At 41.3% G+C, this 24,380-nt stretch overlaps 1 protein-coding gene across 1 annotated transcript in view; it reads right to left on the bottom strand.

Annotated features, from left to right (window-relative positions):
• LOC131105952 (retinoic acid receptor gamma-A-like) overlaps positions 1-24,350 on the bottom strand; it is a 45,276-nt gene extending 20,926 nt beyond the window's left edge. Inside the window, exons 1-2 of the mRNA XM_058054517.1 lie at positions 24,206-24,350; positions 8,412-8,693 (exon numbers count right to left, since the gene is read on the bottom strand). Of these exons, the coding sequence (XP_057910500.1) occupies positions 8,412-8,580 (169 nt within the window). The 5' untranslated portion in view covers positions 8,581-8,693; positions 24,206-24,350. The remainder of the gene's footprint in view (positions 1-8,411; positions 8,694-24,205) is intronic.
• Positions 24,351-24,380: the final 30 nt, after the last annotated feature.

The following is a 24,380-nucleotide window of genomic DNA, read 5'->3' as shown; positions in this document are numbered from 1 at the left end:
AAAAACATACAAGAAATAAAATAATTCAACTATAAAGAATGCAATACTCGGTTTAAAATGAACTCCTGTTAAACATTTGAATGTATCTTAAAAAGCATTCTGTAAGTCCAAAATAATAACAATTATTCATATTCATCATAATAATATAATATTGTCTTAAATCAAAACTGAGACCCAGGCAAGATTAACTTCAAAGTCCAAAAATACCAGAACATGACGTATAATACAAGAAAATCTTTACAAGAACCCTTTTTGGTTCATATTCTCCACCTTACTAGAAGTCATATTCCATGTTTTCTTGCAGGAATAAAAACATGTTTCATGTATTTTCCGATGTGCTGCACACTGAAGTCACGTTTTTGTGTTTGGCTAACTTCATTCAATTCCTTCAATCAGGTCCGAATGGATTAAGTTAGCAGCTTATTGAGTGTGTGTGTGTGTGCGTGTGTGTGAGGCGACACATGCGGGCCTGCAGTGTGAATAGTTTGTATACTAGACAGCTTCACTCTCCTCCCTCCACTCCTCCCTTTCCTTCCCTCCTTCAAGAGGGATGAACTCCAGAAGAAACCCCCACTGGGGCTACAACACACACACACACACACACGCATGCACACGCACATGTGCACTCTCCCAAACATGTCATGCCTTTGGCTTTGTACACAATAATAATTCTTATTTTTGTTTGTGATTCTTTCCTCCCCCCAGAGTGAATACATTTATTTGTGTTATTATTTGCAAGTTAAAGGGAAGCTGCGCTTCGCTTCACACATCTGACCCACTCTTTTTTTTTTTCTTTTCCCCTCGTACCTGTCTTTCAACATCATGGCCGGGCACACAAACACTCGCTATAATGACACACTGCAGGGAGCAGAGCGGCACAATAACAGCCTGCTGAGCTCTCTCCACACCTTGAGACAATTACCCTCCTCGTCTCCCCCTTTGGTGCTGCCGCTGCAAATACATAAGAATGTGGCAAAAACAGCCTTGTTGTGTTTTTACAATCAAAAAACCCACACATGTTGCTTTACAAACTTATCCACATTACAGGCCAAACGACTCACCAATGGTCAACAGTATTAATCCTTATTTATCCTCAGTGGAAGTGGACTTTCACTTGGGCTCCTACTGGACGCTGTTACCACATTTATGTACTGGTGATGCGACATCGGGATATGTCAGTGTAGTTTTGGGATCTCGGGAGGATGAAGGATCGAACCAGCAACCTTAAGGTCTGGAGTTGGTTGCTTTATGTGTTACTATTTTTTTTTAAATTATTGTTTACAAAATTTGAACCTTATTTTTATAACCTTTTCCAGAACACATTCCTTCAAAGTGAACAATTCAAATGAAAAAGTGTAAGCCAACAACATATGGTTTGAATGAATTATTGGTAATTGATAAGGAAAAGGGGTCAAATTAAATACATTCTGCTTAATCCTACTCCTTTTAAGACATGTTGAATTATGCAAATGTAACAAAACCACTCCATGTTGAAGCATGTTTGAAACAAGTAAACCATAGCATAGCCTAGCCTAGCCTAGCCTAGCACTTTACACAAATGCTTGTGGGTTCTTATGGGTTAAAAGCCCCCAAAGTGGTCGTTTCACATTACAAGTGTTCACAATCAGGTTCTTCAGCTATTCATCCCGTCGTCATGTCTGACACAAACACACAGAGCCGAACAATGGCCTCTCTCTCTTTTCTCTCTAGTAGAAGTCCCTGCAGCTCGGCCGCCAGATATTTGCACAAAGTCTCACTGCGGCCATCAGCCGGCGCACAAATAAGTCACAAATGTGAGGAGAGAGGCATTCATGAATGTTGGAATGTGCAGCCTACGGAGTGGCAATGGAAACATCTCTATGTGTGTGTTTGTGTGTGTGTGTGTGTGTGTGTGTGAAATGAGTAACTTGAGGCAGAGAGTGGGACTTGTGTGTTTTTCTTTGTGTCTGTCATCACAGGCACTCAGTTCAAGCTGACACACACAATTGTGCATCTGAGCACACACACACTCACACACACTACAAAGAACAAGATAGGACTAGGAGAGGAACTACCAAATAACTTGTAAGATGGTGAAGGAACTTTCAAATGAGTAGTAAAGTAACAACTGAATGACTGGTAAAGGAACAACTGAAGTACTGGTGAATTAACTACCGAATGACTGGTAAAGGAGCTACAGTAGGACGAAGCAAGGGAACTACCAAATAACTCATAAGATGGTGAAGGAACTTTCAAATGAGTAGTAAAGTAATGACTGAATGGCTGGTAAAGAAACCACCGAAGTACTGGTAAATTAACTACTGAATGGCTGGTAAAGGAACAACCAAAGTACTGGTAAATTAACTACTGAATGGCTGGTAAAGGAACAACCAAAGTACTGGTAAATTAACTACTGAATGGCTGGTAAAGGAACCACCGAAGTACTGGTAAATTAACTACTGAATGGCTGGTAAAGGAACAACCGAAGTACTGGTAAATTAACTACTGAATAGCTGGTAAAGGAACAACCGAAGTACTGGTAAATTAACTACTGAATGGCTGGTAAAGGAACAATCGAAGTACTGGTAAATTAACTACTGAATAGCTGGTAAAGGAACAACCGAAGTACTGGTAAATTAACTACCTAATGACTGGTAAAGGAGCTACTGTAGGACGAAGCAAGGGAACTACCAAAGGACTAGTAAAGTAACTTGGCACAGGCTACTTAAGGAACTTCCAAATGACTGGTAAAACGACTCAGTGACTCAAAGGAACTACTGAAGGAGTAGTAAAGTACGACCCGTTTGACTATTAAAGGAGCTAGCAAATTATTGGTAAAAGAATTCCAGGAGGACTAGTAAAGGAACTACTGATGGGATTAGTAAAGGAAGTACCGAATGACTGGTAAAGAAGAACTGTATGGCTAGTACAGTAGCTTCTGAAGGAGTAGTAAGGTAACTGGTAAAGGCTCCCTAGAATGACTAGTAATGGTTACTAGTAAAGTAACCCCTGAATGGACTAGTGAAGGAACTACTAAAGCACTAGTAAAAATAGACCCAACTACTGAAGGACTAGTAAAGTAACGCCTGTTTGACTATTAAAGGAGCTACCAAATTACTGGTGAAAGAATTCAAGGAGGACTAGTAAAGGAACTACTGATGAAGTACAGAATGACTCGTAAAGAATAACCAAATGGCTAGTCCAGTAACTCCCAAAGGAGGAGTAAAGTAACTGGTAAAGGCTCCCTGGAATGACTAGTAAAGGAACTAGCAAAGGACTAGTAAAGAAACTCCCGAATGACTTGTAAAGGAATTATCAAGGTCCTCTTTTCGGACCTATGAATATTGTTACAATGTTGTATTGCGGTGTTAAACGATGCCAACGCGTCAGATAAAGAGGTTTGCCCATTTGGAAGGGAGCCCTGAAAGCAGTTTCAGATGGAACTGCACTCCCTGTTTTGTAGAGTTTTCTTAATGAGTTTTCTTAAAGAGTTACTATACTAGTCATGTGATAATTCCTTTACGAGTCATTCACCATTTCCTTTACGTGTCATTCTGGAGTTCCCTTACCACTCCTTCAGGACTTTAGTAGGCCTTTGGTAGTTCCTTTATGAGTCATTGGGTTGTTTCTTTACCAGTCATTCGGTAGTTCCTTAACTAGTCAATCAGGAGTTACTTTACTAGTCCTTTGGTAGTTCCTTTGAGTCATTCTGGAGTTCCCTTACCATTCCTTCGGGACTTACTTTACTAGCCGTTTGGTAGTTTTTTCATGAGTCATTGGGTCGTTTCTTTACCAATCATTCGGTAGTTCCTTTACTAGTCTATCAGGAGTTACTTTACTAGTCCTTTGGTAGTTCCTTTGAGTCATTTCCTAACCAGTCATTCAGTAGTTCCTTTACTAGTCTATCAGGAGTTACTTTACTAGTCATGTCATCGTTCCTTTACGAGTCATTCTGGAGTTCCCTTACCATTCCTTCGGGACTTACTTTACTAGGCGTTTGGTAGTTCCTTTGAGTCATTTCTTAACCATTTGGTAGTCATTTGGTAGTTCCTTAACTAGTCTATCAGGAGTCACTTTACTAGTCCTTTGGTAGTTCCTTTGAGTCATTTTTTTAACCAGTCATTTGGTAGTTACTTAACTAGTCTATCAGGAGTCACTTTACTAGTCCTTTGGTAGTTCCTTTGAGTCATTTCTTAACCAGTCATTCAGTAGTTCCTTTACTAGTCTATCAGGAGTTACTTTACTAGTCATGTGATCGTTCCTTTACGAGTCATTCCGGAGTTCCCTTACCATTCCTTCGGGACTTACTTTACTAGGCGTTTGGTAGTTCCTTCATGAGTCATTGGGTCGTTTCTTTACCAATCATTCGGTAGTTCCTTTACTAGTCTATCAGGAGTTACTTTATTAGTCCTTTGGTAGTTCCTTTGAGTCATTTCTTAACCAGTCATTCAGTAGTTCCTTTACTAGTCTATCAGGAGTTACTTTGCTAGTCCTTTGGTAGTTCCTTTGCTTATCCTTTGTATTCTCAATTGAGTAGTAAAGTAATGACCAAAGCACTAATAAGAGAACTACCGATGGACTAGTCAAGGAAGTCCCTAATGACTAGTAACTACCAAAGGACTTGTAAAGCAGCTACCGAAAGACTGAATGACTAGTATAGGACCTACTGTAGTTACTACTCAAGTTATAGGACATTTCTAAACTAAAAACGAGTTGACATGATACAAAATATGCTTTGCTGTTTTGTCTATTGGTAAAAGCAACAAATATACGTATCAATACTTTGAACCAATTTTAGCAGGACTAACCATTCACCATGAGTGAAACAAATTCATTGGGATGTCAATATGTTATTTCAATACGCACACAACATTCCACATCAGATCACATGACAAATTTGCTGTGTGTGCATAACTCAGTCATTCCATATGTATGTGTGTTATTTCTAATTGCCGCTGCTATTATGGAAATGAAAACAGAAAAAAGAATTCTATAAGTGAATAGGCAGCAGGGAGCGTTTGATGTGGTGCACGTCTCACCAGGGAGAGACTCCCGTGGATTAATTAGCAAAATAATGAGAGATCACTGCAGCGGTATTTGATGTGGAGGAAAGGGCCGTGCGGTCAGGAGGGAAAGCCTCAGAGAAGCATTTCAAACAAGCAACACGGGACCTTGCCAGCGTGCCTGCAATTAATATTCCAAAAGGCAGCAGCCGTCAAGCATGTACTGCAGCTTCATAATGCTGAGCTTCGGACCAAGAGCACCCGCAGAGAACTGGCTGTCACAGTTCATCTAAACATTAGCCACTTCACATTGGCTGAAAAGCTACGTGAAATACATTGAAAGATGGTGCGTGATTTGAAATATTTATCTTTTGGCCTGTGATTCCCGACCTTTTCTATCCCCAACACCCCTAACATAGTTTTCAAAGGTGCCCTATCATGGAAATAATGTTCTAACAGCAATATGTGTCCCTCATGGACATGATATCGCCTCTACCTCTAGGTCGACCAACCCACCCCCACGTGTACACCTTTGTAAGGGAGCAGGCTTCGCTACAGGATTATATGCTAGGAGTACGTTAAAAAGCCATAGCACTTCAGTATGTGGAATCAAACTATGGAATGGATTGAGTAAGGAAATCAAACAATGCACAACGATGAGCCAATTCAAGAAACAATACAAGCAGTTGATGTTTGCTAAATACAAGGATGAAGAGTCTTGAACCAGTCATGATGTGCTATATATATCACTATATTGACACTTACTATGGTACCCATTATGTCATTGGATGCTCATATCACCTCGTACTTCGGTACAAAAACAAAAACAAAAAAAAACCTTAAACTGTAGTATGGAAAGCAGGAAGTGAACAAATGTAACAGTTACTGATTGTAAAAGTACCAGATGGAGGTGTAGGATTTAATAAGCTTTGCTTCTTCCTACTCCTTTTGGACATGTGGAACTGTGAACTGATTATGGGATGCACTCAATTGTAATCTGATGCATGTTCAAATGAAATGAAACCATTACCATTATTTTTACGATTACTTAACCTTGAAGACCAATTCAGTCCCATTTGACACCAGTAAAAATACACCAAATCTGATGGGATTCTTCTTCCACGGCCCCCTACTTTTTTTTTTACAGTCCATGAATGTATCTTGGTTGCATCATCTTAATGCTCATGTGTATGGAATGACTTCACGTGTCTGCACATCTGTCTTCATGCGTGCTGAAAGTATCAGAAGCAACATGTTGGAGATGTAATTGCATGCTGTGCGCTAGTAGCCGTGCTGAAATGTGTGCTGCTGTAGGCTCTGTTCAACACACCACTGCAGATCATATGATAACAGCTGCTGTGGGAACACGCACAATGACACACACACACACACACACACACACACACACACACACACACACACACACACACACACACACACACACACACACATGGATTGACAGGCCATGTTTAGCATGGATCTACACTTTCCATACACATTTCACAGCATCGTGACGCATGCAAAATGTTTGATTTGGACGGCTGCACTCGCTATCACCTCAGAGCCGCCTTGTTCTTTTTGCACCTCCATCCCCACAGGGAGGAGCGCCATGTGGCTACAAGATTATGCAGCTGGCCGGGACATGACTTCAGAATGACTGCAGCAGGCAAATGTAGGAGCAACACTCAGGTGGGTGTCAGTTACACATACTGTACATGTGTCTATTTATAACCACCACAGTAAATATTAGACAATGTAGGCCGGCAGACTGAATTAACTCGGCAGTGGCAGGACCACCACTTTTTGCTTTTATCTTCTACGTGTCCATGCCATCCTAATTATGCTTATGTATTTATAACTGGAAATAGAGCATTTTAAAAGCGTGCAACATGAATTACCTCTATGGGTGACCTTCTGCAAGGTGTGCCTAAAGTCTGGGCATATATATACATTATTCCAAAAATGTTTATATATAAAGCATGCATAAAATAATTATGGTCAAATCCATCTATTCCATATACAATTGCCATACAATTCAATAAATGAATTTAAGAATTATTGAAAAAATAAGAGATTAAATAATTCTAGAAGTGCAACAAATGAAGTTATCCAAAATATCTACAGATAAATAATTTGTAACCTTCAACCTTCATTTGGCTGTTGACCTTGGTTGCTTGTCAAAGAGCAACAGCACCCTCTGTGCCTCAAGAGTGGAACAGCACCCCGTGTGGATCACAAGGGGGCCTCATCATGCTTGAATTCAAAGATGATCATAAAAGCTCTCCCAAATGGAGAGGAATGCAACAATACGCGCAGCATCATGTGCGAGCATATGAGATCAATCCCAAAACAAGATTGATCACATTTCATCTCAACAGAGGTTCTCTTTGTACAATATTGTGAAATATGCCTTATAAGTCTTTTTGTGAATCACTTGGAAGGCCGCATCAAGAAGGAAGAAGGAAGGTTTTTAACAATGGCTTTTCATCCACAAACAGGCTGTCCAAACGGTGCCATGTGCAAAAAGCAGGAGTTTTACAAGAATAGTTAAAAAGTCAAAAATTAAGAGAAAAAAGTTATTTCTGTAAAATTAGGTTACTGAAAAAGTTATTACATTATGAGAATAAAGTCAAAATATTACATGATTAAAGTCAGAATTATGAGGGGAAAAAATACAAAAAGAAAGTTGTTGGAAATATTTTTAAAAGAAGCTGAAATTGGAAAAAAGCTCTTATTGTGCAAAAATAAGGTCCAAATATGAAGAGAAAAAGTGGTACAACATTACAATTTTATAAGGATAAATTCACAATATCATGAGGAAAATATGTTACTTTGTAGCTATCATATTATGGAAATCAAATTGTAATAATAATTGTAATAAAAAATTGTAATATTATGGGAATAAAGTCCAAATATCATAGGAAAAAAGTCACAATATTACACAAAACATTTTATGAAGATTATTTCTGCATCCTTACTGTGTGTTTACGTGTGTGTTTTATCACACTGGCAGCACTCGTGCAGCCCTGCTTAACAGTAGACAAGACACCAAATGACCAAAAAAAAGTGGCGAGTTGATTATTTAAATTGACGGAAAGCGTGTTTGATGTGTGAATGCTGTGACGTCCCGATGGGGAAGACAATGCATGATATGCTGCAATGCTCTTATGACTCGTTCAACTCAATAAGAAAAGGAGAAGCGGCTCATACTCTGCTCCACAATGTCGCAGCACATGCTGGAATTCACTTTTCCACTCAGTAAACCACAGCTCCCCAGCGCCTGCAGCACTCGAGCTGCTAGCCTAGACCACCAACATGGCTGACTGGAATGAACGTAGCTAATAAGTGGCTAATATTTCACCAACCGATGTCACCGATGAGCATGAAAGCCAATGAAAGAGTATTAATACGAATATGTCGATTACTCACACAATGCCGCCATCTCTTTAGGAAGGTCCGCCCCAAAGCGACCAAACAGGTGGCTGCTGGCCAGCAGGTCAAAGGGGGAGTGGCTCCTCATGGAGTTAAAGGGGAAGGGGTACATGGCGCGCGGGAAGCCGGCCATGTGACGCAGTTGGTGCTCCCTGTTGGTTGTCATGGCGTCACAAAAAGCTGGTCGGTCTGGCGAGATGCTGTTTCTCCAAGTCTTCTTGGCGGTCAGGTGACGCTAAGAGGGGTTGGTGCCATTCAGCCCCTCCCCTGGTTGGGATGCTGAGGACGCAAGAGAAAGACAGTGAGCATACAAAAAGAAAGAAAAGAGAAAAGTCTTCTCTCCTGCTTTGTGTAATGATTTCATGCAAGAACATATGATTCCAATCAGCAAGAGTGTATTATAAAGGCTCTCTCTGTTCCCACTGCCAGCCTGCCAGCACCATGGGTGAAATTAACCCCTAACAGCAACACGCATGCACGGCTAAGTCATCCTCATCGGGCCCCCACAGGAAGCTCGGTGCGTTCACGTCCCGCCTTTACTGTCTTTTTTGTACTCCCGCCGTGCCTCGGTGACCCGGTGGAAAAGTTCTACGAGGGCTGCCCTCTCTTGTTTCCCTCTCATTGCCCCCCTTCGGTGATTTCACGAGTGGGCGGGGCTTCAGTCTCTGTGGTAGAGCTGTGGTAAATAGAGCTCAGCCAAAGAATGTCTTGTTGTTTTGGGCCTGCTTCAGCATGCGATTCAAACACACGCACACACGCACACACACACACACACGCACACACGCAGGCGGAGATCTGAATATACAAATGTCTTCCACCGAAGTACAAAGCATGATACTGATTCAGCAGAAAAAGAGCCCAAAATAGGTAGAGTGGAAATTTTTAAAAAGTGAGTTTTGGAGCGACTGCATGCAGATCAACTTATACCGATTTGAATGCAAACTCTTCCACATGTGGAGGAAACACACACACGCACACACACGCACACACACACACACACGCACACACACACACACATACACACACACACACACACACAGCGTAGCTGTTAACAGGGATGTACTTCACATCTATGTTGTAAAAATGTCTTGCACTCTTCACATTTTTAAAAAGCATCGCTGCTGTCCAAAAGCAACGCAGCGCTTACTCTGAACAATCCACAAAACCTCCGTTAGGAAAGTTTTGATAGGACGTGTTCCTGTGACAGAAAGTACATCCAGTGTATACAATCCTGCACGTCCACAGCTTCATTAAAACGTCCAGGTAGAACACCATCACAACCATCTCCATATTTATGCTCCAATTACCGCCTCTACACAGTTAATCACTGAGGCTCCTACAGTCGCAAATGACCGCCTGGGTCTCTAATTAGTGGCAACCCCCCCCCCCAAACAGTCATTATAGCAGCTGTGGCTGTGGGCGACCTCCTTAAGTAGCTTTTATTAACCCCACAAGGTGGCAGTAGCTGCACATCACAAGTAGCTTCATTGACTTCTGCGCTTTAAAACTTGACTGTACCTTTAAGATAACAGCACTCAATGAAGCACGGTCAAACATCTGTCGAGCAGCTGACAAATATATATTTTGTGTTTGTGAAACAATTTGTTTGGGTTCTGAGTGGGTGCAAAAAAAACTGTGCCCTCTAGATGGGGGTGTCCAAAGTGCAGTTCCAGTCATTTTTTTCAGTCATTGTGGCAGTAATTTCACAAGATAAAGTCAAAATAAGAGGAGAATAAAGTAATAAAAGTCGTTAGAAAAACGGTGTAATACTATGAAAAAATCAACATCAATTTTTTATATTACAGAAAAAAACAAAGAAAGCTGTCAGTTTTTGACAATTGGGTTGTAGAAAAAGGTACATAATGTTCTGAGAATAAAGTCAAAATATAATGATTATGGAGTCATAATTACGAGATGAAAATTTACAAGAAATATATAAAATAGTGGGGAAATTAAAAAAATGCAAAAATGGGAAGTAAGAATCAAAGATGAGTTTAAAAAAAAAATCATATACATAGTCATAGTCAAAACGTCACAAGACAAAGGACAATTTTAGAAGAATAAACTGGTAATATTATGAGAAAAATAATGTCATTTTAGTAGCATAGAGTTGAAATATATAGCTGAAAAAAATGCTATTCTTTTAATATTATGAATAATAAAGTCAAAATGCTATAAAAAGAAAATTTATGAAGATAATTTAAGTGGAAATATTTGGAAAATGGGGGGAAAAGGCAAAATAACAATAAAATAAAATAACAAATTAAGAGGGACCGGGATAGAACCCGTGCCACCTCCTGCCCTCTGCCATAGATGGCGACAGCTGTACCATTACACTGACAGATGAACAAGAGGAATGTGCCATTTGATTGTCTTATTCTGCGTGTGCTGTCAATCATTGTGGCAAGAAGCGCCTTATCAGATGACTCGGTGTGCATTCTTGCGCATTTGCCGAGAAGGCACCAAAATGGGGCACCCCGTGGATCGTGGGGCCCCGTGCTCTGTGAGTGCTGTGCATGTAGGAAGGGTTGTCCTTGACTGTGCTGTATACATACAGCATACTGTATATAAAATATAGACTATATAATTGTGCTGTGCTCTGCAAAGCATCACTTGTCATGAGCATTAATAACAGCGCCATTGTGTAAGGTTAGAATGACAAATGAGCAGTTGTCATTACAGAAACATTCTTTTGCCGTTTCTTCCCCAGCACTCTCTCACAGGCACACACAGAGTCAATGTTGTTTTTAAAGTCATATTTCCCATATTGACATAATTCTGCAAGTGCTCTGCTCGGCTGTGGTTTTTCTTCACGGCAAGGGCCAGTTAGGGAGAGTCCCTGCAAACTATTTTCCACAAAGAAGTCGACTGTTTGACGATCAAAGAATGTCAAACACCGGCTTGGGAGCGAGTGGGCAGTTTAGATGCACACGTGTGGAATGCCACATTGAACAAACATGAACATACACATGCCTGCGTAAAGGCAGAGACGCCGACACATGCAAGCGCCGACATGCACGCCCGTTCGAGGGAATGCACACAGATGTTATGCAAATTTCACTGCTTGACGTCAAGGACCTTTTCTCCCCCCAGAATTGGATCTCTTAAATATTTAATATAATGTGGCTTCTTCTTTTGTTTGCCATTACACACCCGTTTGAAGACATTGACGCCAAGAGAAACAAGTCCAATGCTGTAAATGGAGTGAACTTCCTACACATGAGACGTGGAATGGTACATATTTTCTAAATCAGGTTTTCGGTCCGGTACAGAGGCATACCCATTTCCCATCTGGTCAGGAAGTGTGCGTCACGTCACAAATCTACAGCACATTCTAAAAATATAATTTAACAAGAAAGCAATAACAGCAACAACGGAAAAATCTGAAGCACTTTTACAAGACTAGTCTCAAAATATGAAAAGAAAAAAGTCCTAATCTGACAAGAAAAAGTCTACATTTTACAAAGTAATATTATGACAAAAAATAGCATGATTTTGAAAAGTCAGTGTTATGAAAAAACGAAGAAAAAAACTAATTAACAGAAGAAGAAGAAAGTCAAAATATTATCAGAATAAAAAGAATAAAATGGAAAAATTGAAGTTAAATTAAAAAAACAGCATACATGAATAACGTCAAAACAGAGAAAAAAGTCAAAAGTTTCAACTTCACTGATCATTTAGTAGCATAGAGTTGAAATAGTAAATAAAAATACGAGTTATAAAAAGTTGTAAAATTTATTAGAAAGAAAAAAGAATATGATGTCATTTTTAGAAAAGGGGTTGGAGAAAAAGTCATCATTTTATGGGAATGAAGTGAAAATATTGTGAGAGAAATATGAGTTTAATATTAATAATATAATATATGAGTTTAAATATTTGTAAAATTAACACAACCGTAAATAGGAGACCTGCGTTCGATTCCACCCTCGGCCATCTCTGTGTGGAGTTTGCATGTTCTCCCCGTGCATGCGTGGGTTTTCTCCGGGTACTCCGGTTTCCTCCCACATTCCAAACCTCCAAATTGTCCATAGGTATGAATGTGGGTGGGAATGGTTGTTTGTCTATATGTGCCCTGTGATTGGCTGGCCACCAGTCCCGCCTCTCGCCCAAAGAATGAATGAACACAACAGCAAAAATGAGAAAAAAGCAAAGTTGATACTACCAATGCATTTTCACCCACAGTTGTCCTTCGCAATAACACGGCTTGATTAACCATGGCTGATGTCCACATGATAGAGTGAAAAAAAGTTCTCCTCCCGTTCAGTGTGGAAGTGGTAAGTTTTTGTCTTCTCAAGTTAAGAATAAATAAATCCGTACTCTGTCAGATAGCTGACCCTCGTCAGGATAAGCGGTAGAAATCAGAGGCCCAATGGCTAGCTTGCGAGGTCGCGGCTGTCTTGAGCCCTTGCAGCATCAGAGCAATATAATATATGGTGTAAACAATGAATAATAAGGAGTGTAATGGTGACTTTAGGGCAGTTAAAAATGGTATTTGGAAAGCCATTAACAGGTTTTCTATGCTCTATTAAAATATCATTTATTAATATTGAATCCTATGTTGTGGAAATTCATTTCCACAACATTCATTCATCGGGTCTGGAACCAATGAACTGCTCTAAGAGTATATCGCAAAGCTGAGAGGCCATTTTTTTCTTGAAATATATATAACTTCTTAGCATAGCTATGTTTTGCTTTATAAAATATCAAAGTGGCCTTTGAATCCTTTCATTTTCACAAAGTTTGACACCGCTGGTCTCCAAGGTAAACAAAAGGTAAACAATGACAGTGCAGTCCGGCCTTTGGCTAGCGACAGTTTTTTATTCATTCATTCATTCATTTTCTGCCGCTTTTCGTCACGAGGGTCGCGTGAGTGCTGGAGCCTATCCCAGCTGTCTTTGGGCGAGAGGCGGGGTACAACCTGGACTGGTGGCCAGCCAATCACAGGGCACATATAGACAAACAACCATTCACACTCACATTCATACCTATGGACAATTTGGAGTCGCTAATTAACCTAGCATGTTGTGAAGGAGAAACCAGAACTTCAGAAACTCTGTGGTTAAAGTCTCTTGTTTGGGAACACCATCCCGGTGAGATCCGTGAACGGACAAGTGGATAAGATGAAAGCTAGGGACAGCTAGGGTTAGGGAACTTCAACCACTTCCACCATTCCTACATGTTCAAGACGACTTCTCTTCATTAGGGCCACGGCTAAGCCGGAACCTATGTCAGCTGACCCGAGCCTAAGCCTGGACCTGACGTCAGCGAATCACAGGGCAAAAATGTTCTTGGAACCTGCAGACAAGGATCTTCTGTTTATATTTCGAAATTGTTAGTGGTAGATGAAATGGAAATTCCACAGCTTTAATTGTTAATAACAATAGCAATCCTTCCCGTTGGTGTCAGTCACTGTCACGCTCCTTAATTAGCATGTTTCTAAAACCAGCTGCAAAGCAAGAAGCCAACAAACTCCATGCGAATAAAACCTTATTAGGTTCATTCCGTATCGAAATGTAAAAATCATGTGGCGTCCAATCACCATTACTGTTATCACTGATGCAAGGTTCTATTTGCCGCTTTATCATAGACTTAACATTGTACACTTGTTTGTTTGATATGGACCTCAACTTTACATTTGGACTCCCTTGTCAGGTTTTAGTCAGCAGGTTCGGAGAATGTGTCAAATGTGTCGTATATACAAACACTTTAGAGCAGGGGTGTCCAAACTTTTGCCACAGAAGGCCGCTTCCTGAAAAGTAGACCGCCGATGGCACGCAGATCGCACTTTGACCACCCCTGGTCTAAATGATAAATAAGAACTATGTTATTGAATGGTTTGCATGTGGACATGTGTTGCTTTTGTTCCTCAAAGCGTGCAGCTTGTTAGTGTTGTACCATGCCAGTGTTGCTGCTACTACTACTATGCTAACAGTACTACTACAGCAACAACTACCGCAGAGTAGGGAAGTGATGCACATGTGCACAAAACATGATGTTGCACGCGTTGCTGTGTGCTTACGGAAGTAAACGTGCCCCAATTTGTGCTCTCCTTGGTGTGTTTGAGGCAACGTCAAGGAGTGCATGCAAGCAGAGCCAACATTTGCTTGACCAAATTATTTTGCAATAGCGATTAAGAACATTTTGGCTACATGCGGAACTTGCAGTGACGTCTGTTCCGTGGAGCGTGTGGGTGGATGTCGGATATTAACACTGACAAATTTTAAAAATGAATTTCGGATGACAAGAAAAAGGTTTGCCTACATCTGTGAGTTACACGACTTTCCATGACCGGAAGGTGAGATATACGTGACCTAACCGTTGCTCTAGCATTGGGTACATATCACATTTACATCTACGTATGAACAAGGCATGGCTTGCATTTGACAAAGTCAGAATTGTAATGTTCACACTGATATAAAAAAAAAATCTGATTTCAACTGTCGTGTGAACTTCTTGGTCCAGACTCAGGACACTTGAATCATGTCTCATCTTCCGATGTAATGTCTGTCCCTGATTTCTACTTGCGTCTCTTTGGTTCTGCCATTTGTGTTGAACCTAAACAATTTTATTCTGTGATCTCTTTCTCACAGACAGTAGCTCCACCTACTGTTTAAACCAGGGGTCTCAAACTCAATTTACTTGGGGGCCACTGGAGCTAGGGTTTCCAAAAAAAAACCCAAAAATGCATTTATTAAAAACAGAAAAATGAATAAACTTTGCTTTGGTTTTGATTTTCTACAATAAAAGCTCTGATAAAACATTCCACTGTTCTCAAATATCTTAATTTTTATTTTTCTGCACAAAATAAGATGAAAAATAAATAAACAAACCAAGAATAAAGAAAATCAATCCATCAGTAATAAATAAATATAATAATAATAATAAAACGGCAAATAATAAAAACTTAAGAAACCACATATAGTTGGTGGGTAGACAAATTATTTTTTTCAGATTAAAATGAACAAAGCATTATTAGAGCCCTGTAGACATGACAAAACACGACTATAGTCACATTTATACTCTTTTTATTTACAACATATTGCGCAACTGCAGGGTCTTGAGACACATGCTAACTCGCAAACTAGAGAGCTAGCGACCTAAACGGTAGCCTTCAAGTTATTTCCTTTTAACTTAAATAGCCAAAAACTTACCACTTCCACATGGATAGGGAGGTTAACTATTAACAGTTATTTAAAATGAACATTAATCAAACGTAATGATTTTTTCTGGGTACATGATACCATACAGCATCCATATCAAACTTGCGCGGGCCGCACTAACATTAAACTTTCATATCAAGGCAGGGGCCTCAAACTAGTGTCCTGCGGGCCACATTTGGCCCGCGGGCCGCGTGTTTGAGACCCCTGGTTTAAACTAAGTTAAGTATACGTCCATTATAGTTTTTGGACTTGTATACGAGCCAGTTAAAAATGGAGGGTGGTCCGCATTTGGGCTTTGGACACCCCTGATATAACATCTCCATGCATGCTTGTTTTTGGACTGTGGGAGGAAGCTGGAATACCCCAAGAAACCCCATATGGGATTTCTGGGAGAACATGCCAATGCCACACTGAGATACCCAAACAGAGATTTAAACCATCAACCTCCCGACTGTTAAGCCAACAGCTTACCCTCAAAAGTTGTTTCAAAACTATGATATATTATTTCAAACTGTCTTCTTTTTTAAAACGAGCTATATCAGAACGTTGTATTTGACAGTATGCATTTGGCTACCTTACTGTACCCCAAATAAGCCCAACGCTGACCTTAAAACCGAGGTACGCGGCGAGCCGTGATGATAGCACAGTAAATCTGGAATGGAGAAGCCCTCCACAGATGTCGCCTTGGGCTCACACTTGAACAAAGAGCGCACGTATGAAAGCCAGATGTATGAAAAGGTTTGCCATGGAGGAAAAAAAGCAAGTGTTGAAAGCTAAAAAAGGAGCACATGAGGAACACAGGAAGGAGTTCCAAGCATCTGGTTGGCCCGTGCTAATTAGAGGCACTGGAAAGTGGATTAATCCGAGAGAGACGGGCCTGCGGTAAAAGCAGCATGGGGGCACACAAGAAAGCAGACAGCGTCGTTACAGCAAGCAAACATAAAAATAAAGCAATGCTTTTATTCCTGCTAATAAACTATGAAATAACATGCAGCCCAGCCGAGGAATGGTTCCTTTCTCTCTAATGAGTAACACCCTCCGCCCCCTCACCCCGCCCCCAGGGGGAAATACACCTTGGGCAGGGCAACAAAAGTGGTGCTGTGTCTCCGGGCCTCCGGGCCTCAATGCTGCTTTTATGAGCACAGGCTGGGCCAGGTCAGACTGGGTCACCTGGTCCTGGTGCCGCTGACACACACACACACACACGTGCTCACGCACGCACACACACACTGGTGCTGCCTTTTCCCAGACAATGGGGATTAAAAACAGCTTTGGTGTAAAAAGGATAAATGGGGCTTTCCATGGCTCTGTCTTTTCCAACAAGTTGCTACATATGTTAGCATCAGTCCTGCTTATTTTTACCGATTCCCACATCTAAACAGTCCCAATGACAAACTTTTTCAATCACATGTTCCGAGGGTTTGTTAGGCGAGTCATCTGGATCCAGTTATGCTTTGTAAATGGGACTGGATTTTATAGTTTTTCCAAATCAACTTGAGGTTACAGTTATGAAACAACACACACGGTCATTACTGAGAGTCACACTGGCAACATGTGTCCACTCGCACAGTTTCACGGTCATTAAAAATAAACACCACAAACACAATTGGGTCTGAAAAGCCGCACTCTTACCGTTGGAAGACAGAAACACACACACCCTCTGGAAGTCAAAGACGTTGCATTTGTCTGGCATGCTCATTTGACCAAACAGGATTTTCTGCACACACTTGGGGCAATTTGAAGTTCAGCGTCTTGGCGCTTAAACGCAGGGAGGAGTCCTCACTTAGCTGTCAAGCCTGCCGCTTCCTTGTCAGGGATGATTAGCTGCCACACTGTAGAGTACGACTACACAAACACTATTACCAGCAATCTTGTGCTATAGAATGCTAAGTTTTAACATTTTTACTGGACGTTTTTTCCCCCAAAATGACAGTGGCAAATACGTACGCAGTGGAACCTCGGTTAGCGTGTTTTGAATGCTGATAGTTTCCACCAATATTTTGCCCCATTTCGTACAATATGGCGCGGGTCTCTACTGGGCAACTATGTGTTTTGTATTTTTTACACAAAATGTCCTGTGAGTAGCCGATTGGCATACTAATACATAGAAACAAGAAGCGGAAGTCAGCTCAGTTGCAATTTTCATCGTTTTACATCCATTATTATTATTAAGGGAGAATACAAATCCAAACGGACATTTAGCATTAACTGAGATTACTTGAAATCGATCAATCTGGAAAAGACTATAAATCCATTTCTAAAGCTTTGGGACTCCAGCAAACCACAGTGAGAGCCGTTATTCACAAATGGCAAAAACATGGAACAGAGGTGAACCTTCCCAACCAAAATGACCCCAAGAGCCCAGCGGCGACTCATGCAAGAGGTCACAAAAGGCCCTACAGCAACATCAGAAGAACTGCAGGCCTCACTTGTCTCAGTTAAGGTCAGTGTTCATGACTCCACCATTGGAAGGACACCATTGGAGTTCCAAGACCATAAACTCTGCTGAACAAAAAGAACAATAATGTTTGTCTCAATTTTGCCAGATTTTGATGATCTCCAAGACCTTGTGGAGAATACTGGTTTGTCGAGACAAAAGTTGAACATTTTGGAAGGTCTGTGTCCCATTACATCTGGTGTAAAAGCAACTTTTCAGAAAAATAACATCATACCACAGTAAAATATGGTGGTGGCAGTGTGATGGTCTGGGTTGTTTTGCTGCTTCAGGACCTGGAAGACTGTGATAAACAGAATCATGACTTCTGGTCTCAAACCGAAACCAACTTGGGTTGTGCAGCAGGACAATGATGAAAACACACCAGCAAGTCCACCTCTAAATGGCTGAAGAAGAACCAAATGAAGACTTTGGAGTGGCCTAGTCCAAGTCCTGACCTGAATCCTATTCAGATGCTGCGGCATGACCTTAAAAAGGCTTCATGCTGGAAAAGCCTCCAACAAGATGAGTGGGCCAAAATTCCTCCACAGCGCTGTAAGAGACGCATTGCAAGTTAGCGCAAACGCTTGATTGCAGTTGTAGCTGCTAAGGGCGGCCCAACCAGTTATTAGCTTTAAGGGGCAATCACGGTGGGTTTGGATTTTTTTCTCCTTTAATAATATCAAGTTTCATGAAAAAAAAAATGCATCTTGTGTCACATGTTTGCTGGAGCCTATCCTAGCTGTCTTTTTGTGAGAGGTGGGGCACACCCTGGACTGACCGCCAGCCAATCGCAGGGCCCAAAGGTATACCTCCATAATGGAAAGATTACAAGCAGAGAATTTCCATTTTGTCTAACCAGTATAGAAGATCCTTGTAAAGATCTCATCCATGAGTGGGCCAAAATTCCTCTAGAATCATGAATTCTGGTCTCAAACCGAAACCAACTCGGGTTCTGCAGTAGGACAATGATCCAAAACAACCCAGACCATCACACTGCCACCACCATATTTGACTGTTGTTATGATGTTCATCCAGATCTCTTCTGAGGCCTTGTTGACTTTTACAGATGCAGTGACGTCACAAGCATCCACGATATACTGTGCTATGGTTTTAGGATCAAGCATACCCTATAACTCTGAAAACCTCCATTCAATGCACGCTTTTATTGCCTCATCGCATGACATCAGTGACGACAATAAACCAATTTCATGTGACTTATGCCCAAGGAGTGAAATGGTGTTAATGGCGGAACTCAGACTCAATGCTCCTCCAGTCAAGGTTACAAAGCAGAGCCACCGTACAATGGGGGCCTTTGTTTTGTTTGATCATGTGGTTATTAGCATTAATGTTAGCATATCGGATGGATTCCAGGATGATGTGCCTCGGTCCCGAAAAGTGTCTTCAGTCCAGCGTGAGAAAGATGGCCTGAACTCAACACTTATCCATGGTTCTGGTTCTGGTTGGAAAACCTCCGGTCTGTGCTTCCTATTGACTTCATGCTTGATTTCATTCCATTTATTTGCTTCATTTGTCTTAAATGTCATGCTGCTCGAGTTTTTCCCTCTGAAATCCTTTGTCACTCAGTACGTTTACATGCACACAAAAACCTGCAACACTTTGACTTGCATGGCTTCACTCCATACCAGTTTTTCTAAAATATATGAATTCATAAATTATTGCTGCTTTGTAATGCCTATTATTAGTCAAAAAGTATGCATGTTTAAGAAAATGTTACCTAAATTAAAAAATGTCATGCATAAAAATAGTTGAACAAATTGAAATACAAATATAAGGCATTCAGAAATGAATTGAAAGTCTTGTGATGATATGTAGTATCAAACACACTGGTCAAACAAGAACAACATGACTGAATGTGAGTCTATAACGTCGTATTTATGCCCTTTTTTCCTCCAATTATGTCTACTATACAAGGGAAGACGAGAATAAAGGTGTGTAAAAGAGTGTAGGGGTGTTATTTCATGTATAGAGGGCTCTTTTGTTAAAAATCCTGCATTGTAAAATTGTACAGGTTTTTTACAATAATATCCTTTATCCTATTTATAAATAACAAATCCTACAGGAGCAGTCAGGGATTTTTTCCTATGCTTTTGAGAAGCTATTAAACACTTTACCCACAGCACATAAGACACTTCCTATTAGCATTTAGCATTCTTTGCCTGGGAGGATGGATCTATATATCATAATAAACAAATTACAGGCAAAATCATGAAAGGATCTTGTAACATTTCATCATGCGTACTGACCCTGTATTTACTTGGTATCCACACCAAACTGACATCATTGCAAAGCCATGCATGTAAACGTGGTCAATACAAACTTGGCAGCCTTTCTCTGCGTATACAACATATGTGTTTAACTTCATTTAACTTCATACAGCTGGGAGAAGCCACAAGTAAAGCAAGCTTCATGGTCTTCTTAAGCTTTTTTTTTAAACCACACAGTTCATATGTAGCGTAAGCCACAGAGTCTGAGAAACACATACCAAGCTCATGAAGAAAAACAAGACAATTAGCTGGGAACAATAAAAAACGCAATCAATCAAGCAATTATGCTTGGATGCAAACGAGCAGCGGGAGGTAGAAAATAACATCATGCAATATTCCCATAGAACGGGGCACAGGGTAAGGTGTCAGGGGTGGGGGCTTTCAGTATCGGTGTCTTTGTGCATTGGCTGCATGCATGGCATCCGTGTTACACAAGCCCCCAGTTGCAAAATAATCAACTTGCCGCCCGTTCAAGCTACAAGGGGGCACGACAGAATATCATTAGCCAGAGAGATGCGTGTAAACTAAATGTTGACTCCAAGCCTCTACTGTAGTCGCTATTGGCACAAGCAGGTACTACCAGGTACCGCTGGTCACTTATTGGTTGAGAGTAGCTGTGTCATTTCTCATGCCTTCTCCCAAAGGTCAAATATACGGAATACTATCCTACATGGTTGTTTGTTGGCATGTTGTCTTCCGATGGATACGTTTGGTGCGGCATGGGTTTTGCAGTTTCCCTTGTTACTATTTTTAAAGTGGAAACCCAAGCCGTCTCCCAAACCAAAGCTAGAAGAGCCAGCAGTGTTTATTCGGGGAAAAGCAGCAAAAGATGCTAGATCACAACATCACCCTACATCACCCGATCTTATCATTATTATTGCACGGGCGGATCCATCCTAATATCACTAGCATCAATCCCAAGGGTGTATCGGTAGTGGATCGGTACTGGATCGGTACTGGATCAACGAGTGTGGATTTTTCTGTGTTGTTCATGTTGTTAGATGGTTATTGTTATATTTATACACCTCCATATACAGCACAAAACCAAAGCCAACAGTCAGACTTATTTTGCACAATTGACTTGATTTGGTTTGAAATCAAGCTGTTAGTCTCACAAGGATTTTGATAAATGAGTTTCTCAAGTACTGAATGTGACATAAATCAAGCGTTCCCCACAAAAACAGGCCTTCTTGGATCTTAGAATTACACAGTGTAAATTCTGTTTTAGCAGCGGTAATGGGGATGATGCAGATCCATAAAAGACACAATGTTGTCATTATGCCGAGTCGAGCCTGCAGGCTGCTCAAGGTCTCCAGGTCGACAGCAGGGGTCAAGCTCCTGTCGCTGGAGGCCTCACAGCCCGGCCATGGGTCGGGACTAATTGAGGCATTTATTAGGCAGCGTTTCATTTTGTATTGAAGTGAAAAGTGAGTCTACCCCCCCCCCCCCCCCCCCCCCCCACAAAGACACACACAGGCTCCAGATAGGAGATTAGAAGAGTGTTTAAAAGGTGGTGTAGCCAGCGCCGAGTACAGAACATCCCCAGGCCACAATTGAACACACATTGTGAGCTTCTTTGGACGCACTGGCAGGCACAAAAAAGCAGCAATTCAAGTGACTTCCAAATCTCTGAAGCCAATTAGGCATGCATGACTCTCACAATGTCTCTCTAAATCGTTCCATGCACAATTGTGTAACTTTGCAGAGAACATTTGCTTGCTTGAAGATGAGCAAGTCTTGGGTTTCGGTTCATACGACTGCGCACAAAATCAGCTGACAGGAAGAGCTGGAGAACAAAGGAGAAAAGCCGAGTCCTGAGGGTGTGTGTGTTGTCGTTCCTGAATAATACAGCAAAGGTTGTACACGAAAATGGTTGCGTCCAAATGCTGGAGTTTTCCCGCTGATGCAACTTCAGCAACAAGAGCCTTTTTCTTTCCAGACTTATGAGAATCCTCTCAGACCGAGCAGATCACAGATCAGCTGACATAAAAGAACGAACTGTGTATCGTGTGGTGATATACCAAATCCGGCCTGGGGGGGCTTTGTTTTTTTATTGACTCATTCCCCAAATAAAATGTAACATGGATCGCATCAGAACATTACACAAATATAGAAAGTTACAAGATTATTTATGCTATTTAACATTTAGGATGTCTTGAATGACTTTTTTTCTCATGTTTAATCAACAAAAAGATAATCAATCAACCAATCAGCGAACCATATATTAGGTTATTACAAAGACCCCTTGTTACATATGCACAGTGTAGTTACCCCTGACTACAGCCATAAATTCCAGTCATTTTCTATATTGTTTGTCATTACCAGGGCCACAAGTATGCTGGAGCTTATCCCAGCTGTCTTGGGGTACACTCTGTCAAGTAACGGAATTAGTGAATGCAAATGTGTTCCCACATGGTACACCATTAGCTACCAGGGAAAGTAATTATTGCGTTACTAGAAAACAAACAAACTTAACAAATATACGTCAAAGAATTTTGATTTGTCTTTGAAGATTTGGGAGAACTTTCAAGGGAGGCTGAGGGCTGAGCTCGTGACTTCTCTATCACAACACCAGGGGGCAGTGCTTTCCTGAGCGTGAGCAACCACCACTCTCCAAGCCGGCCAATGACAGAACATGCAAACTGTGCCGTTCTCCGAATCTGAATCAAACCCAGGTCTTCCTGATCTCCTGAATGTGTGGCCTACATGCTAACCACTCGTCCACCGTGCGACCCCACCACTCTCATTGACTAGCTATTTAGTTTCCTGTGTAGTAGCAGTAGTAAACAATGGCGACTGAATCGATATCCCAGTCATGTCCATCACCCTCTTCCCAAGTCAAAGCTGGGTGGGAATGTCTTGTTTTGCCTCAAACACAAAAGTAGGTCTGTTTTCATGTGAGATTATGGAAATTAAAATGAAATGAGAGAATATTTCCATTTAGAAATAAAAAAAAGATTAATCGAATACCAAAATAGTTTGTCAATTTATCACTAGTTTGTTAATTGACTAATCGATTAATCATTGATTAATTGATGAATGTGTGTGTGGTGTGAATGGTTGTTTGTCTATATGTGCCCTGTGATTGGCTGGCAACCAGTCCAGGGTGTACCCCGCCTCTTGCCCGAAGACAGCTGGGATAGGCTCCAGCACCCTTGTGAGGATAAGCGATAGAAAACGAATGAACAGCATTGTATTGAAATAGTCCTAAATGATAGCAGTCGTGCCAAGGACAAGCTTGAGCCTGAAATACGTAAACAGAGACAAAGACGAGTGGGTAAAAGAAAGCAGTATGAAGCATGGGGAAGGGGGTTCCAATCCTCGCTTAGGAATGCTACACTTCAGTGAGAAACTTTACTTTCATAAAAGTTTCTTTTAAAAAACATGCAAAAAGCTAAGCTGTTAAATGTCTCACATCGTCATCGCCAACCGTGAACTTAAAACTGAGGTACCGAATTGTGATGACCGTGACGCCCTGAGTCAGATCCCCTCGGTCCATTTGTGATGCTGACGGGGAGATCCATCAAGTCCGACAGTCATCTCACCTGAAGTACGACCGCATGCAAACCCTTATGTCAACTCTTAGGGTTGTTCCAAGAAGAGCCGAGAAGCCAAGACATGGACACAAACGTGTGTATCCAGCACGCGAGCCAAACAGGACACCCTAGTAAGAGTTGACAAGGGGCGGCCCAGGGGGCAACTTTCATTCCCCTCCTTAAAAGTTGCCGTTCTTAATTAAAGCTTTCCACTGGAAAGCTAATGGCTGGACTCGGCAACACACAAAGAGACAGACGGAGAGGCAGACAAGGACGTCTCACTCATGCTCTGACATGCCTTTCTCTTCCACGCCGCTCATACACACTCAAGGGAGGATTGAGATCCAGCTAAAGACACACAAGTCAAACTTACCCAATGTCTAAAGTGGAGCCCAGCACAACACAGTCTTTTTTTCTTCTTCTAACAAGTCAGAAGAGGACCGAGCGGCGCGAGAACTGAAAAGTTGTGAAGTTTGTCTGACTGTGACGACTGACTTCAGCCTGTTGCATTCCGCCTCCCTCGCTCTCTCCTGAAGTCATCGTCTGCT

Source organism: Doryrhamphus excisus, chromosome 18 (assembly GCF_030265055.1).
Source record: "Doryrhamphus excisus isolate RoL2022-K1 chromosome 18, RoL_Dexc_1.0, whole genome shotgun sequence".
NCBI lineage: Eukaryota > Metazoa > Chordata > Actinopteri > Syngnathiformes > Syngnathidae > Doryrhamphus > Doryrhamphus excisus.
This window is presented reverse-complemented; position numbering and strand designations above follow the sequence as displayed.